The sequence below is a fragment of the Lates calcarifer genome, unplaced genomic scaffold (genome assembly GCF_001640805.2).
Source record: "Lates calcarifer isolate ASB-BC8 unplaced genomic scaffold, TLL_Latcal_v3 _unitig_1901_quiver_2146, whole genome shotgun sequence".
Taxonomy (NCBI): Eukaryota; Metazoa; Chordata; class Actinopteri; family Centropomidae; genus Lates; species Lates calcarifer.
The window spans coordinates 12662-28976 of record NW_026115832.1 but is presented as its reverse complement, the minus strand read 5'-3'; the positions used below and the strand labels follow the sequence as shown (position 1 = coordinate 28976).

Here is a 16315-nt window from a genome sequence, read left to right as displayed (position 1 = left end):
TCACATCACCTGCAGCCCTTTTGAAAGAAGAGAGGCTCACTGAGAAATATCCTACCATCGCTCATGCTTGTTTTTGCTCCCAGGCTTGGTAATTACACTACTTCTTCACTTCCACTAGAGATAAGTAAATACTCATAATGACACAGCCCATATATCATCCTAATGAGATGCAATAACATAAAATATGTTATTTATGCATGAGCTTATCAGAGCGATAAACGTTCTTGTTGATATTACATTTTTAGTTACAGACTGTAGTTTTATTGAGGGTTATGTTTTCACTAATCGTCGCTTTCTTTGACCCTGGGGCAAATATAAGTGGCAACAAAATATTACAAGTGTTTGACATTTTGGGGAGTGCACTGTCTCACTGTCAAGTTAAATGAGAATATCAACACCTCTCAAATCTTGATGGTCAAATATATGCTAGTATTCCTACTCAAGTTTCAAAATGAAAATACTGTATGTATGGAAGTATAAAAGGGCACACATTAGTATTTATACTGCTCTTTGCCAGTGTTGTTCTGAAAAATTATCTTTCCTAACTTTTCAACCGATAGTTCTTCTGCTTTCAAACTTTCCGACACTTCATCACCTTAGTGGAGTGACTGAGGCATGATTCAGCTGGATGGAGAGCGGCTCATTTGCTGAGCCACAGCGCTGCCAACCAGAGGCTGGTTAAACCACAGAGGAGCATGTTTTCCTGTAAGGCTGTGGGACCATCAGAAAGTTCAGGGAGCAGAGAGTCATGTGGTTAATCTGTGCTAGTAGCTGCTGGGCCTCTGGGCTTCACATGAAAGCTGTTTTACTGATGTGTGCAGAACACAGAGGGTGGATTGGTAGAAGCTTCGGTGCACTTTATCCATCAAACCTCACTTTCAAGGCTTGGAGCTGCGGGATGTCTTCTCCCAGGGTTGTGGTTTCTGGGAGACTGACGGAGCATTTCCGTAATGGCTCACCAGTCAGTTTGTCATGAGAGTGAACCTGGTAGCAATGTTTTTATGATTATCCTCATGAAGACAGTCTTACTTAAAGGAATAGACTGACATTTTGGAAATGTGATTATTTGCTTTCTTGCTGAGAAGATCACTCTCACATCTGTACACTAAATTTGAGACTATAGCCAGTATCTGGTTAGCTTAGCTTAGCATGAAGACTGCAGACAGGGGGAAACTGCCAGCCTGGCTCTGTCCAAATGTAACAGAACCATCCTACCAGCGCCTAATTAACACATTATATCTTATTTGTGTAAGTTTAAACACACCAATTAGTGGTTTAATTTATATCAACCTTGGGCAGAGCCAGTCTAGCTGTTTCTGCCTGCTCTTAGTCTTATGTTAAGCCCAGCAAAAGAGTGATTAAATGTATTTCCCAAAATGTCAATATGTAGTCTTAATACAGCAGTAAAATCTGAATCAAACAGCTGCTGTTTGCTTGTCAGTGTTTCACAGACCTTAAAGATGCCTGGCATTTGTTGTTAAGGTGTTAGGCTTTTTGGGGTCGAAAACAGTAGACCACTCAGTGACCCTGGAGTGGGGCTAGTCGAGGGGCAACATTGGACTTGCACATATGGATCTGATAGAGAGGGCAGATAACCAGCAGACGCGGTGGAGCCATCCCCTGAACATGGCAGGAAGTGTGTGGTGTGTCTGTCGGCTCCTGTTCTACTGTACAGTGTGTGCTTCTGTATGTGTGCTGAATAATGTCGTGAGACATTATTAACTCATATGTTAACTTAATGACCCTCCCGCTGTTGTAGAACAGTGAGGGAGGTGCAGTGAAGAGTTCTCACAGTGCCACAATGACAACGGCAGTTTGATGGAGAGACTGGCAGACGCCGACTGAGGTGAAATGAAATCATATTTCTGAGTGGTGTATGTGTTATGTTAGATTAGTAGAATTAGTTTATGGCGCTGTATTTCAACTTACATATGTTTAACATAACCTTAGAGTTAAAACTTCTCTGCATGTCAGAAAAACTGATTCATAAAGTGAACTGTAATTTAAACAATGTTCTGCATGAATATCAAACATGAAGCTGTGTTATTCTGAAACAGTGAGTTTTACAGTGTGATGGGATCTTGGCATGGATGTAGATTGGAGCTGACACACTGAACAGTTGCTTCACTAAGTGTGGTGCCTGGCACTAAGATCACAGGCGGATCATCTGCCTCCAATCTGTCCTCCTACAGTGGATGTGTATGTGAAGGGTAATTAGTTGTTTTAAATGGTTGAGGCTGTACACAGGAGGGAGTCTATCTGTGACTGAGAAGGTTCTTGTGAAAGTAAGCCAGGCATTATTACTTTGTGGTAATATTATATGCGATAATTTATACAACTCTAAATAATATACATTTTTATTCACACTGTCTCTTTTTCTGAAAAAACTATTACTGACAGCATGACTACCAGATACTGAAGAACAATAATATACACTGACATGCAGCATGATAAAACATGACACAAAGGAGAGCATTAAATAAACAAATCATGAAAATATGTAACAATAGACATCATTCTCTTAAACTGAGCTGCATTTAAAAACACAACTTAAAACAAGAATTAAAAACATGCACCAGCTGGTTCTTGAGTATGCTGGAAATTTCTGCAGAAACTAGAAACAGTGAAACTAAACTGTTGTGATCGAGCAAGCCGTTGAAGCAGATTCAGTAGATTTCTGTACACCACACTAACAGAGATTAGATGTATGCTGGTGGTTTATTTTGTGCTTTATAGATGAACATGTTCTCCAGGGCCGGTCAACTTTTTCATACAGTGTACAGCAACGAAAACCGAATGTATCACATGTGATGAATCTTAGTGTCAAATAGTAAACTGGTGTCAGGCTGAATTTTGATATAATGGTCCAGTGCATAATACAAAGACTGGTGGAAAACTAATTTTACTTAATAATATTATTATACTTCATTTATATTGCACTGTAAAGGAGATTGGAGATACTACTACTGTATAATAAAGTTTGTCTTATGATAAAATATTGCTATCTCACCTTAAAGGCCATTGGCCAACCTTGTGATCTTGTACTGATTGCAGATAATGAACATTAATCAGATAAAATCTAGTTTTAATACTGCTAATTGTGTTCGATCAGAGGCAAGAAGGACATTTTAATCACAACATAGCACAATAATATAGGTTAACTAAAACATGAGTGATTCAAACAGAAAATGAAATATATATATATATATACACTGCATACTATACCTCCACTCTAATTAGACCTGATGACAGTAATGAAGACTGTAATCAATCGTTGGCACCAAGATGCTGTTATGTTGTCAAAATGTTACTAAAGATGTTTTCATTTTCTTCACACGATGAGCCACTTTGTTATGCACAACACAGACGAGATAAGGAAAGATTAATTATGTACAGCTGGCAATCCTGTATTTAGAGGATACAAAGGTCAGGAAAATATAACTGGTTTATAGGTGGAACTTTGGTCCTTTGTGTCAGGTGAACTGAAGTCAGATTTTCTCTTTGGATCTAAAACACTGAGCTGACAGCAAAAGGAGACACCATGTTCAGGTAAGAAAGCTTTACTTCTTAGTAAAGGTTTTCTGACTTTTGATCACAGTGACCTGGTTTTAATAGTTGATGGTGTATAGAATGTGTGGTTTGTTTCTTTGTCTGGACAAGAATCTGTTGCGCAATTATATGACACATGGGGATTTGAAATCTGGACATTAATTCTGAGTCTTTTCACTTTTGTAGGGTTTGTCTGATAGTCTGTGTTTCTCTTATATTTGACATCACAGCAAAGCCATATAAGCCCTGGGTATGTACCGATAGCTCCTGGCTGTCCACAATATTACACTGTGAATTTTACTACTTCAAATCACGACAAGTTATATGACAAAAAATGACAAACATGTTTGTATGGTCGCTAGCTTATATTTCTGACAGTAGTCATGTAATATTTGTGCTCTTTTTTCAGAATAAACTTACTGATGATACATTCCAAGATACTGTTATGTAAGTTTCAATTTCCTTTAAATAATGTGAAAGTAAATAATCTTCTCTTGGACTGAGGATATATATACAGACATTGCATGATATTTATTTCAGGTCCATAGATGACAAAGGAAAGATGTCCTGGGGAATGGAAGTGGAGCCTCCAGAGGACACGGATGAGACTCATTATGACATCGACCCTCACATGATGATTTGGAAGAGTATGACAGGCGGGGAACAGCCCCTAAAGGCCGAAGTAGATCTGGATGAGCTGCACCATCCTTCAGTGGCTGATATCCTCAAAGTCCAAATCCAAAACATGGACGTTCTCCCTGCTGACATCCCAGCAGAGCCTGTAAAGGAAGATGCTGGCGTGAAGTACAACGAAACCAGAGGAGGATAGAGATGACATTGACCACCCTGTTTTCAGTGAGGTGTCCCCAGAGGAACCTGAGCAGGACTGGGATGAGGTCTACCGCAAAGCAAGGGAGGAGCTGGATGAATATCTGGTCCCACTAATAGCTAAATACCAGGCTGACACAGAGATCCGTGTTGCGCACTCTGAACCAGAGAAGGACGAGGACGGCCTGTACCATCACGACGACCAGCCCTCGCCTGTGCAGATGGAGCCGCTGAGACGTGAGGTCACGGGTGAAAGTGAGGTGAGGGTTCACCTTCAACCAGAGGAGGACATGGACGACCTGTACCACAGAGACCCCCTACAGCCCATCCCTTACCAAGATCACGCCGACCCTGCCGTTCCTGTTGACTTGCTGTCTCAGAGGAGGCACAGCGAACCAGAGGAGGACCTGGATCATCTCTACCACCCATGATCCTTCAATACCCACACAACTTGTGCATATCCATTTCAAATCAGATATAGCTCATACACTGTCGCTGCTACAGATAAATAAATCAGAAGTTTCTTTTGACTGTCTTAACACCTAAATAAGTGTACACATCTAAATCTCAGTGTCGCTTATTCTGTATGTATCTTAATGATAAAGACACTTTAACACATTCATCAAAGACTTTGTGTTTCATTTATTGAAATGCATGTACAACACAGGTGTTATTTACAAAAATACAAAATCATTTCTGCTCCATGTAAGCTGGAAATTAACCAGATCACATGTAAAGTATTAATTATACATTGACAGGAATAAATTGTTTTGATTTCACAGCTTCTGACAGAAACTGAACAAAACTGAAAATGACTTTTGTGCAGAAACATTCACCTTTTCTTGACTTTGACTTGAAAGGATTAGAGTTGTAAAAAATACAGAAAAATCATCATTAGATCATAATTACTTTAAAATGTGTTTATCAGTGTAGCTGCTCAGCAGGAATGACCCCCTTCTTCAGTATCAAGTTACCATACAGAGCTGTTTCCCTGTGCAGACAGAGCAGGGGAAAACATTTATCAGCTGTAGATTTAAAGACACAAAAACTGCCTTGATCCAACCTCAGAGTAGGCACCTAGATCTCATATTTGCTCAGAAATTCATTTAATATCAAGTGAAACGAAAAGGAAGTTTGATCTGATTATTAGAGCAGTATCACAGAAAACAGGTACCCATTTTATGACTTATGGTTTGCTGATTTCTGAGAGGCTATTGTCTCTAGTAGAGCTGACAATATTCAAATTAAGGCAGAGAAGATACACACCCTGTTGCTACGACAGCATAGGCTTTCTTGGCTCGTTCATAGAAAGCAAACCTTTCCACCTTCTCGAGAGGAGCCTATATGTAAACAGGAAATCAAGACATAGAGTCGAAATCAAAGGCCCACACATTTATGTTGTGTTACCTTCTGAATCTTTAATCATTGGGTGGACAGGCTGACTTACCTGAGACCCAGCCTGACCCAGGAGTAGTGTGTATGTGTCCCACACAGGTACAGCTAAAGCTCTCTGTTTGTCACTGTCTACCAGGTCCATGACTGCAGCCTGTAGAAACATTAGATTCAACAAATGAAATTAAAAAGAGAGAAGTTACACTATAGAAATTTAACTTTAGATTTATGGGTCCTGTACCGGAGAGGAGACATAGGTATCCAGGGGCAACAGTTTCAAAATGGCCTCCAAAAGCTGTGGTATTCCCAAACCTACATTGAGGACAGACACAGTTAGAACGAATACACACACTTCCAACAAATTTTATTTACAGATGCATGTAGTAATATACCGTCAGCTCTAATCTCTTTGGGCCACAAGCACAAATGGAGGATGCTGGGAAATTTGCATCAGCAAGAACTGAAAAAAGCCAGAAAAGACGCTGAGTCAGTGAGTGACTGAATAAACTAAAACAGATTAACTTTATAACCTTTTCCAGTGCAGCTACAAGTTTAAGATCCGTCCTGCTCCGTCACTCTTTATTTACACTGGTGTTGAGCCTACTGTTCTGCAGTGGTCGCCCAAACGTTATCTGCTATCACTGGTGACGAGAAAAGCGACTTATGTATGTGTGATTAAAAATCATACCCAGTTCATCCCCGTGGCCCATTTTAGCGAGAGCATACAGCAGCTCAGGAGATAAAACAGAGGGGATTCCTATCAGCACGACCATACTGTACCCACAGGGAAGAGACAACAGGAGAGTGTCGAAGCGAACTGAGAGCAGTCACCCCAGTTTACTTCCGTCTTCGGTTAGCTCCGCCACAAACGCTAACAGATAAAACTGGCCAGTGAGAAAAACAAAAATAAAACGGAAAAAAGTCATTTATCCGGTAGAGAGTCTCGCATGAGTTTTATGTTGGTGTCTCCTGTGTGTCGTCAAGCTAAATTTCAGGCTGTTTTATGTTGTGGTCCGCCGGACGGGAGTGTTCTCTATCTATCTTGATTTAACTTAATCGTCTTTGTAAACGCGTCACGTGACCAGAGACTCTAATTTGGTTGGCTACCACATCAAGTCCCTTTGACAAAGTTAAAATTAAAATGACACAATCTTAAACGGTCGCTTAGACACATTTAATTGTCAGGTTGTAACTAAATTATTATTATCTATTTTAATTTTGTTCATAGCATTGTGAGGTTGTGCTTAAGTGGAAAAAAAGCAGGCGATGTGTGCACCAGAATTGCCATGTGCCTTAATAAATACGAAATTAAATGTTTTAAAAAATATATTTATGCTCCATGTACAATTACAAATGTGAAATCACGTTTTTGAATACACTAAGCAGAAAGTTATTTAATGACATGGTAGCCTGCCTGAAGCTATAAAATAGGGTAGTGCCATTAGTACGACAGGCTGAATTGTCAGTTAATCTTCGGCTCTGTGTTATTTTCTGACACCCTTGGGTGGGCATAATTCAAAGCAGACACTGCTGAACGTTTTATTTCGATACGGTCCCCGGTGCCAAGAATGTGAGATAATGAAAATATTTGTCAGATGAAAAGCGCTCCACCCGGCCCTGTTTCATCTGAGCCAGAGAAACCCTCAGCTGGATGGCAGAAAAATGCTGAGGAATCCTTTCCACGACCGCAGATCCTGGTTGTGTGAAAAAAGCAGGACATCTGCATATAAAAAGCTTTTTATAAAAGTCAAGTCACTGTTTAGCATTGCGGGCTTGTGGCTTAGGCTGTATAGTGAATTTACAATCCTTATTCAGCTGCTGTTAATAATGAACAGGAGAAAATATGCTGGTACTTCACTGCAGATTTTAGCCTATACATGTTTATAAGATTTTTGCATTCCAGACCCACAATGCATTTTGCTTTATACCTATGATGTTCACCTACAGGGCCTCTGATGGTGTGTTTGTAATGTCATCTAAAATACTGTGATTGTGCAGGAAGAAATCACCCACATCACTTTAAAAATTCTTTAAGGAACCATACGTTTATTGTTAGCTTTATAGTAGTCCATGTGCTTCCCAGTGGAAAAGGACTGGCATTTATGTAGCTGTAGCTTCCTTTTTCAAAAAATGAGCTGGGTGTAAAAACAGAGATAGAGAGGCACAGAGGCAGGTAGTGTGGCAATAGGAGTGTGATTTTTGGAGAGGGATGGGAGGCTGCTGAGCAGGAGAAAAGGCCCTTGCAGGAGCCAGGCCTGTCTGCAGGACTGAAAGCCCCTTTCTCCCTCTCTGGACCCATGCTGCTCTCTCTTTATCTCGGCTTCTTTAAATGAGTTTATCACGCTATGAGGGTCTGCGCTGCCAAAATGTAACGTTTTGCCCCCTTTGTCTGTGCGGAGAGCCTCAATTGAGTCTACATTTATTATTTTGACCTTTCGGAGGAGCTTCTTTTCGGAGCCTCTCTGCAGACTTTTGTGCTTCCCCGCGGACTGAGGAGACGAGTTTTTTTTCCACCTCCCTTTTAAAGTTTTTGTTCCAGGGGGCTGACAAGAAAGCAAGCTCCAGGGGAATATTGAATGAAAATAAAAATCAATTAGGCCATGGCCTTGTGAAGATATGGGGGCGCCGCCGTGTGAAGATCAGAGAGAAAAAAGGTGCCTTGCGCTGATTGGAGCGGCGATGAAAAGCGCACACTAACCAAATTTGTTCTGGTGTTGTTGTCAAAATTATGGTTTTAAGGTTTTAATATTTTAAGCCGATAGGTGATGTGCAAGACTTAAATAAGCAGATCAACGTGTAAGGCCATTCTTTTTTATCTCCATTTTTTCTTAGAGAAATAACTAGCTTCACTGATGTTTTGTCAAAACGCTTTTGGCCATACACAAAATCTGCACTATGGCAAAATGTGGCTCTATTATTATTAAAAGTAAATAAATCACACGTCAGTTTTCTTTGGTAGACTGGGTAAATATTTTAATCTATTTACAAAACGTTTTACTGACAAGTAAACATTTATCTGTGTGTTGTTATTGCCTGTGTCTGTTTGTTTGACTGTTTATTTTTTTGTTTTATTTTCCTGACTTCACTTTATACTCAGTTGTACCAAATCAGGCGCTCGTCTGCAGAGGACCCGACGCGTTTCGAGGCAACAGGCCCATTCAATTTGTTGTCTATGTCCAGTCTCTGTGCCGCTGTGTAACAACACAAGAGCGCCATCTAGTGGTGTGTAGTAGCCCACACAGGGCTGGTACTTTGTAGGCATATATGAGGGCAGTCAGAACATCGTTAGAACACATCATGTGCCAGCAGAAATTTTCTGTGGGAGTATTTTACACACATTTTGTGGAGGGCATTTTTGCCTATGACAGTGTTTTCTCCATGGAATTGGGTTATTAGCTATGTATCCAGCCCCCAACCTGGAGAAGTGGAGTGCACTTTATCAGGCCTCTACACGACCTGTCCAGCTTGGGTGTCCCACCTGAAGACTAAGCTTATGCTGGAGTAGCTCTTAGGGTCACTGAGGCAAGCAAACCCTCCGACCATGATAAGGTGGCAATCCCTCAGGGTGGAAACTGAAAAATAAAGATGAAAACCAAAATAACATAAAAGATCCTTCATCCAGAGTTTAACGATTAATACAATAACATACAATTTCTCAACACATCTGTGCATCTGTGGCTGAGGGATGCTCCACTCCAGCAGGCACTGCCTGTTCCCCAGTTGAACATATATAGACAGATACGTGTTTTATTTACTTTTGTTTTTGTTGATAATTATCTCGCCACGACGAATTTGACCTGCAGACCTCTACCTGAAGTTCCAGGAGATGCTGATCATCTTCTCCTCCGTCGCCCACTGGCACCAGCGAAGAACTGTTAACCCGGAACAGTTAAATAAACCGAATAAAAAATATTTGAGACTCTGAAACCCTCTATCAGGGGCAATAAAGCTGCTTCTAGCTACTGAATACATACATTTTACAGGAGCATGCTCATTAGCTTGGGTATTACAAATAAAGGAGTTTCATCTTCAGATTTTGTGCACTGATGATGTGTTTGGCGCATGAGTAATGCTTCTCTCTTCTCTCTGTCTATACAGTGGATGTATTTCAAGACCAATCAGAGGCGGTTGCTAGGCTGACCAAAATCTCCCGGGCAATCAGCGTTTTTCCGCCAATGTTAGATGACGTATGTCGTCATTGGCAGCGACGTGCCTCGTCATTGGCTAGGAGCTTCTGAGAGGCGGAGAAACTAAGTCAGAAAACAAATTTAAACCACGTCTGATACGTTAGTTCTGTTTGCCAGTGCTGTGAGAGAAACGTCATTACCAACAAGGTCTGGATGCTAAAACAAACTCTGGAATTGTTTTTGTCGTTAATGAAGAGACCTGGATGCTAAAACAAACGCTGGAGTTGACTTTTTGTCGAACACGAGTGAGACTTGACGCTGAACACACCTGCAGCGCGAAGGTAAAGCACACAGTTAGCGGCTAGCGTTAGCGTTGTTATCGGAGAGCGTTAGCGGCGGGCGTTAGCATTAGCATTACCTTGTAATGATATTGTTTAATTCTTACACCAGTCATTTATATCATGTGGCTAAGAGTGTGTTTGTGTTTCTGTGACTAAAGCGTCCCTGACATGAGTTCTGGAGGGTGGTAGCTGTTCAGTAGTCTGTCTGTTTCCAACACCGCTTGCTCTTTACAATAACTCTGCAGACATTTTACTGCTTCTTTGTAATTCTGTGCTCTAGCTTGACCATTTTAAGTTAGTTTATGGCAGATTATCATGTCGATGTGATCATTTTGTGTCTTTATGGTGGTATTGCATCGTTTTGCGGCCATTTTGTGTTTCAGTGTGGTAGTTAAGAATCTCATTGTGATCATTTGCGACTCTCTTTCTCGTCTCTTTGTCGTTTTATATGTCCTTGTAGCTTTGTGGTAGCAATCTGGCCATAGCCATCCATTGATCCCCTATTGTGTATCTTATTTATTAGAAACTTCTTTCTAGTGACTTGAGACTTTATTGAGCCCAGTTTTGTGTTACAAGCTTAAAATTAGTTTTTAATTCTGTGTTTATCCACAAGTTTTAAGCCTCAAGAGCATGTCACTATGTATGAGCTGAAATTACTGTTAAAAAATATTTTTAAAAAATGCTTTTTTTCTCTCTGAGATCAATAAAATCATATTCTAGTTATACAATTAATTTATTCACCTCAAATGTGTGAATGTCAAGGTTCTAGTGTTTTCAGTGTTGAATTTGTCTACACTGTTCAAGTTTTGGAGGTGAACTCTTTTTTTTTAATGACGTTATTTGTTTTTCAAGTGTTGTACTTGTGTTTTTCAGGTTTACTCCTTCAGTTGCTGCAGCCTGGACAGAAACCAGCTCTCACCTTACAAACCAAACAGGTATTTGTCCTAAATATTTACCTAGTTGGAAAAAATATGTTGACGAGCTGAATTATTAATGTTAATAATAGGGTTATTGTTTAAATCCTTGGTATTTCATGAGTTTAGTATTGAATATAATAGTAACTGATAAATCATGTCTATAAATTGTCAGAAAATAGTCGTCGTCTTTTCCTTTCAGCTGTTCCCTTCAGGGTTTGCCACAGTGAATCATCTGCCTCCATCCAACCCTATCTTCTGCATCCTCTTCTCCCAAATCAACTAACTTCATGTCCTCTTTCTCTACATCCACAAATCTTCTCTTTGGTCTTCTTCTAGGCCTTCGGCCTGGCAGTTCCAACCTCAGCATCCTACTAACGATATATTCACTATCCTTCCTCTTTACATGTCCAAACCATCTCAGTCTGGCCTCTCTGACTTTATCTCCAAAACATCTAACATGCGCTGTCCCTCTGATGTACTCATTCCTGATCTTATCCATCTGCGTCACTCCCAAAGAGAACTTGAACATTTTCATCCAGCTCTGCCCCCTGTCTTTTCCTCAGTGCCACGGTCTCTAAACCATACAACATTACTGGTTTCACCACCATCTTGTACACTTTTCCTTTCATTCTTGCTTATACTCTTTTATCACACATCACACCTCACACTTTTCTCCATCCGTTCCAACCTACTTTGTCAGAAAAGAGTACTAGTTGCAATAATTTTTAAAAACATAAAATAGTTGTCAGTTAATTTTATGCCTGTGGATGTAAGTATAACTAAGAATGCCACAAGTTAAAACCCTGCTTTCAAAAGTGTACTTTTAAGTTTTTATTATGCATTTCATAGTAATATTCATGATTCCTCCAGAGTCATATGTGACCGTAAACAGACCATTTTCTGAGACACTCCTTTTAACATTTGGAAAATGTTCTGGTTCAGCTGTAATGTTGAATATTTATGTGTTTTGGGGTTAAACAGTTGATGAGGAATAGGTAGTAGTGTATTGATCATTTTCCTTTGTATGTTTCTCTTTTTATTTCCTCCAGGTGTCACCACTTTGTCCACGATCAGTCTTTGTATGATGAAGTTCTTTGAAACCAGGACAGAGGCCTTCAGGTAATTCACAAATAGCTTCACATCAACTGTCCAAGACATAGCACTGAAATTAAATTATATATCTTCAATAATTGATGTGAAGTCTGAATAGTTTGATTTGTCACCAAAAGACTTTACTCACTATTAAAGTTTATTCACATAGCTCATGAATGTGCAGTTCAAAGAAAATGAAGAATTTAAACATCAGCTCTCTGTCCCTCGCTCTTGCTCCTTCTCACTCGCTCTTGTTCCTTCCCACTCCACACACCAGCCACACCACACACTAACAGATTCACCCCTAGCAACCAGAGTCTGGACTATCGGAACTCCAAATCCACAACTTACTCAGTTCAGTTCTACACTAGAAAACTCTCATTTTGCTTCATTTTGGCTTCTATCAACCAGTTTTTAATTGACTTTGGAGAAAAAACATTTCCATTAACTGCTGTTGTGTGAATATCAGGAGCTGGTGGAGTCAATTCTCCAGTCAGAGCAGCTTCTTGTCTTTTTTTTTTAAACTTTATTTTGCAGTTTTTCATTAACAAACATATAACTTCCAAACATAGACACAAAAAGACCCCCCCCCCCCACCCTTTCAGGCTCTAAAACAAAAATTAAATTAAATAGAACAGAAAAGTACACAAATATGAAAATAGTCAGACAGGAACCTCTCATCATATGTTCAGTGAGTTGACGTTTTGAGCATGTTATAAAGTAATCATTACTACCCAATACAGCTTAAGGTGTATCATTGAAAGGGAAAACCTTCTACAAATTCTATAAAGGGACTCCAGGCCAGGGTGAGGTTTCTGTGGGCTTTACATATTCTGTATCTCAGTTTCTCTAAAGGTAGGAAAGATAGTACATCCCTCAACCATTGTTTTCCAATTAACAAGTATGAGTCTGTGTGCAAGTAGGGAAGCAAATGCAAATGCAAAAGCAAATTTGAGACTTTGCAACCTGGGGGTGTTACACCAAAGATGGCTGTGTGATAGTCAGGTGTTATAGTCTGACCACAGATTTTGGAAAATACATCAAATATCTGTCTCTAATAGTCGTTGAGGGATGTGCATGACCAGAACATGTGTCCTATTGTGGTGGGTACGTAGCTGCACCTCGGACAACCAGGATCTGCCATGGGGAAGAGTTTGGTCAATTTATCCCTTGAATAGTGCAGGCGATGGAGTACTTTAAATTGAATTAAACCATGGCATATGCACAATGACGAGGTATGAATACGTTCTAGACTATGTTGCCACATACCTTCTGAAAGCTCAACCCCCAAATCCTTTTCCCATGCCATTTTAGTTTTATCCCATGATGATGTTTTCAAATATCATCTGATATCATATCATATTGTAAATCACAGATATACATTTTTTCTCATAAGGATCCAGTCCTAGAATTGCATCTAAATGATTTTTAGGTGGTGGGGAAGGAAATGAGGGGAACCTTTATCTGGTAAAGCTAGGTATCTGTAGAAATCTAAAATAATGCGATCTGGGTATATTGTGGTCATTTTCAAGTGTTTCAAATGAAATAAACATCAGGGTACAAATCACAGAAGAATATCAACCCATTTCTATGTCAATATTGAAAGCGTTGTCGAACCCACGTGGAAGAAAGAGGTAGTTATCTGCTACTGGGAAATACCTGCTATACTGCTTTAAGTCAAAGTGTCTCCTAAACTGTAACCATATCCTAAGTGAGGCTTTGACAACTGGGTTTGTGAACATTGCACTACAGTGGTGTGGCAAGAATGATGTGTTGGTAGAGGGTTGGATAGCAGTTCCATATGGACCCAGTGTGGACCCTCCTTATTACTATGTTGGCAGCCCAGTAATACCAAAATTGGGTAATCTCAACCCACCAGCTTCTTTAGGAACCTCCAAATACTTTTTTTTCATCCTAGGATTAGAGTTTTTCCATATAAATGTAGAGATTAGTCTATCAAGCGGTTTAAATGTTTTCATAGGGATGAATATGGGGATAATCTGAAACACGTAAAGAAATCTAGGTAGGAAGCTTCTTCTGTCTTTGTGTATAAAGCAAATTTAACTCTTGGACTAGTTCTGATTAATCCAGAGTCCACACTCAGTCCACACTCTGGTTTCTTTGTAGATTTATTTGACAGTTTGAAGTTCAATACCCAAAAACTCTGCGCTTTTATTTTGATGTGTTAAAAGTCACATCTTTATATTAATGTTTGTTGTGTTTTTCTCCACAGGATTCACACATCAACCATTAAATCATGGAGTGAAAAGACCGATGTAAAGACATTTCCAAAAGGTCAGTGTTAGTTTATTCTTTTCCGTGAGACTCATCATTATCTCAGCTGCAGTTTGAGTCTTTAAAACCTGTCTGGAACAAATAGAAACAAAATAAAGCTGCTGTAACTTACCAGTTTTAATTAGTACTTTTCAACAATGTTATTGCAATAAATCTAAAAATATGTATGTAACAAAATATATATAAAACAGAAAATATTCAACTTTACAATAGAATAGGAACCCTTTTAATATATAGGTTTTTAAAAAATAAGTATAAAACTTTTAATAAGTTAATTGGAAATGTTTTAATATTAAGTGTAAAACCTTTAAAAAAATACATTTAAACCTTAAAGGAACAGGTCTAAAAATAATATTTAAAAAAAAAGTAAAAACAAAAACAGGTTTGATTAAAAAAAGGTTAAAACCTTTTAAATATTCAACCTTTAAGTGTATATATTTTAAAGCTTCAAAAAGGGTTAAACATGAAATCTGTAAAAAAAAAAAACAAAAAAAAAAAACATTTAGAACCTTAAAGTCTGAACAATAAGTATCAAACCCATGAAAAGTTATATACAAAACCTTAGACGTCTCAAAAATAAGTCTTTAGAAATAAATTTTAAAATTATTGAAAAAATATCAGAACGAGTGTAAAATTTTCACTTTTAAAAGTGTAAAACCTTAAAACACAATCATTACATTTCTCTTAAAATAGAATGCAATAAAATGATTTGTATAACATCAGTTTTAAAATAGAGAAATGCATAAGTTTTAGGAACACACTTTTAATGATTTTATTCCAGACAACATTTAACAAATCAGAGCAAAGATAATGACAGACATTTGGCACAAGGAAACACTTGTTAGAGCTGGTTAGGGTTAATGTAGTTATGAGCACATTTTCCAAAGATGAACAGGTTTACTAAGCATCTTTGTGATCATTTAACTGCTTGTGGTACAATTATTAAATAGTTGCATCGTAAGAACTTGAATGTTGTCACAGGTGTTTAATAAAATGTGCCCATGACTACATTAACGTGGTAGAGAAAATCAAAGTGTTCTCACTTGAACAACAGCAAACCAACATTGTTTACAGCAGTTACATGGTGGAGGTCTTTTATCCAAAACAGCTTGGTAACACTTTTTTCTTTTCTTTCATCCACTTCAGGTCTTCGGCTGCTGACGTCTTCTCCTCCTGCAGAGACAAGAACACGTGTTAATCACAGACACTGGTCAATAAAGGATTTTTTCCTTCCTGAACTGTCCCAACTGTACTAACCCTAAATTTTAGACTTTTTTAAAAATGGTTTTTGATGTCTTACTAAGACATGCGGCTTAAGACAAAGAAGTGATCTCATCTACACCGTATTTGTGGGTTAGGTTAAATTTTGTGTTTGTCATTTCATTTTGGTATTTTGCTATTTCAAACAGTGCAGTATCAGTACTCAAATCCAATCTATTACTGTGTACATAGTTCTATTTATATTGTTTATAATTTTTACATGTTGTTATATTTCTCTTACTCAAATAAATACTAATGAACACTGAATATTTTGCCGGTCTGTTTAATATTGTATGAAAGTGAATATTTGTAGCTAGAGGTTAGGGTTAGGGTTGTGGCTTTAGGCCACTTTTAGCAACTTGTAGCCAGGGTTAGGATTAGGGTTAAACATAGGGTCAGACATTTTCTGACCTTTTTTGACCCCTTACTATACTATGACATTTTTTGGTGGTTTTTGGCTCCTTACTATACTGTGACATTTTTTGGTGGATTTTGGCTCCTTACTATACTGTGA

At 38.7% G+C, this 16315-nt stretch overlaps 1 protein-coding gene and 1 long non-coding RNA gene across 2 annotated transcripts; one reads left to right on the top strand and one right to left on the bottom strand.

The window, feature by feature from the left end:
- Positions 1 to 4999: 4999 nt before the first annotated feature.
- LOC108891226 (fucose mutarotase-like) lies at positions 5000 to 6634 on the bottom strand. Its single transcript, XM_018688333.2, is given in 7 exon segments — positions 5000 to 5368; positions 5644 to 5717; positions 5825 to 5923; positions 6011 to 6081; positions 6162 to 6179; positions 6182 to 6229; positions 6458 to 6634. Coding segments are annotated over 7 exon segments (462 nt in total). The 5' UTR covers positions 6543 to 6634; the 3' UTR covers positions 5000 to 5301.
- Positions 6635 to 9863: 3229 nt separating this feature from the next.
- Positions 9864 to 16046, top strand: LOC108891225 (uncharacterized). The gene is made up of 5 exons (XR_001962265.2): positions 9864 to 10237; positions 11111 to 11172; positions 12204 to 12273; positions 14480 to 14541; positions 15688 to 16046. It is a non-coding gene; the product is annotated as an uncharacterized LOC108891225 (long non-coding RNA).
- The last annotated feature ends 269 nt before the right edge of the window (positions 16047 to 16315 follow it).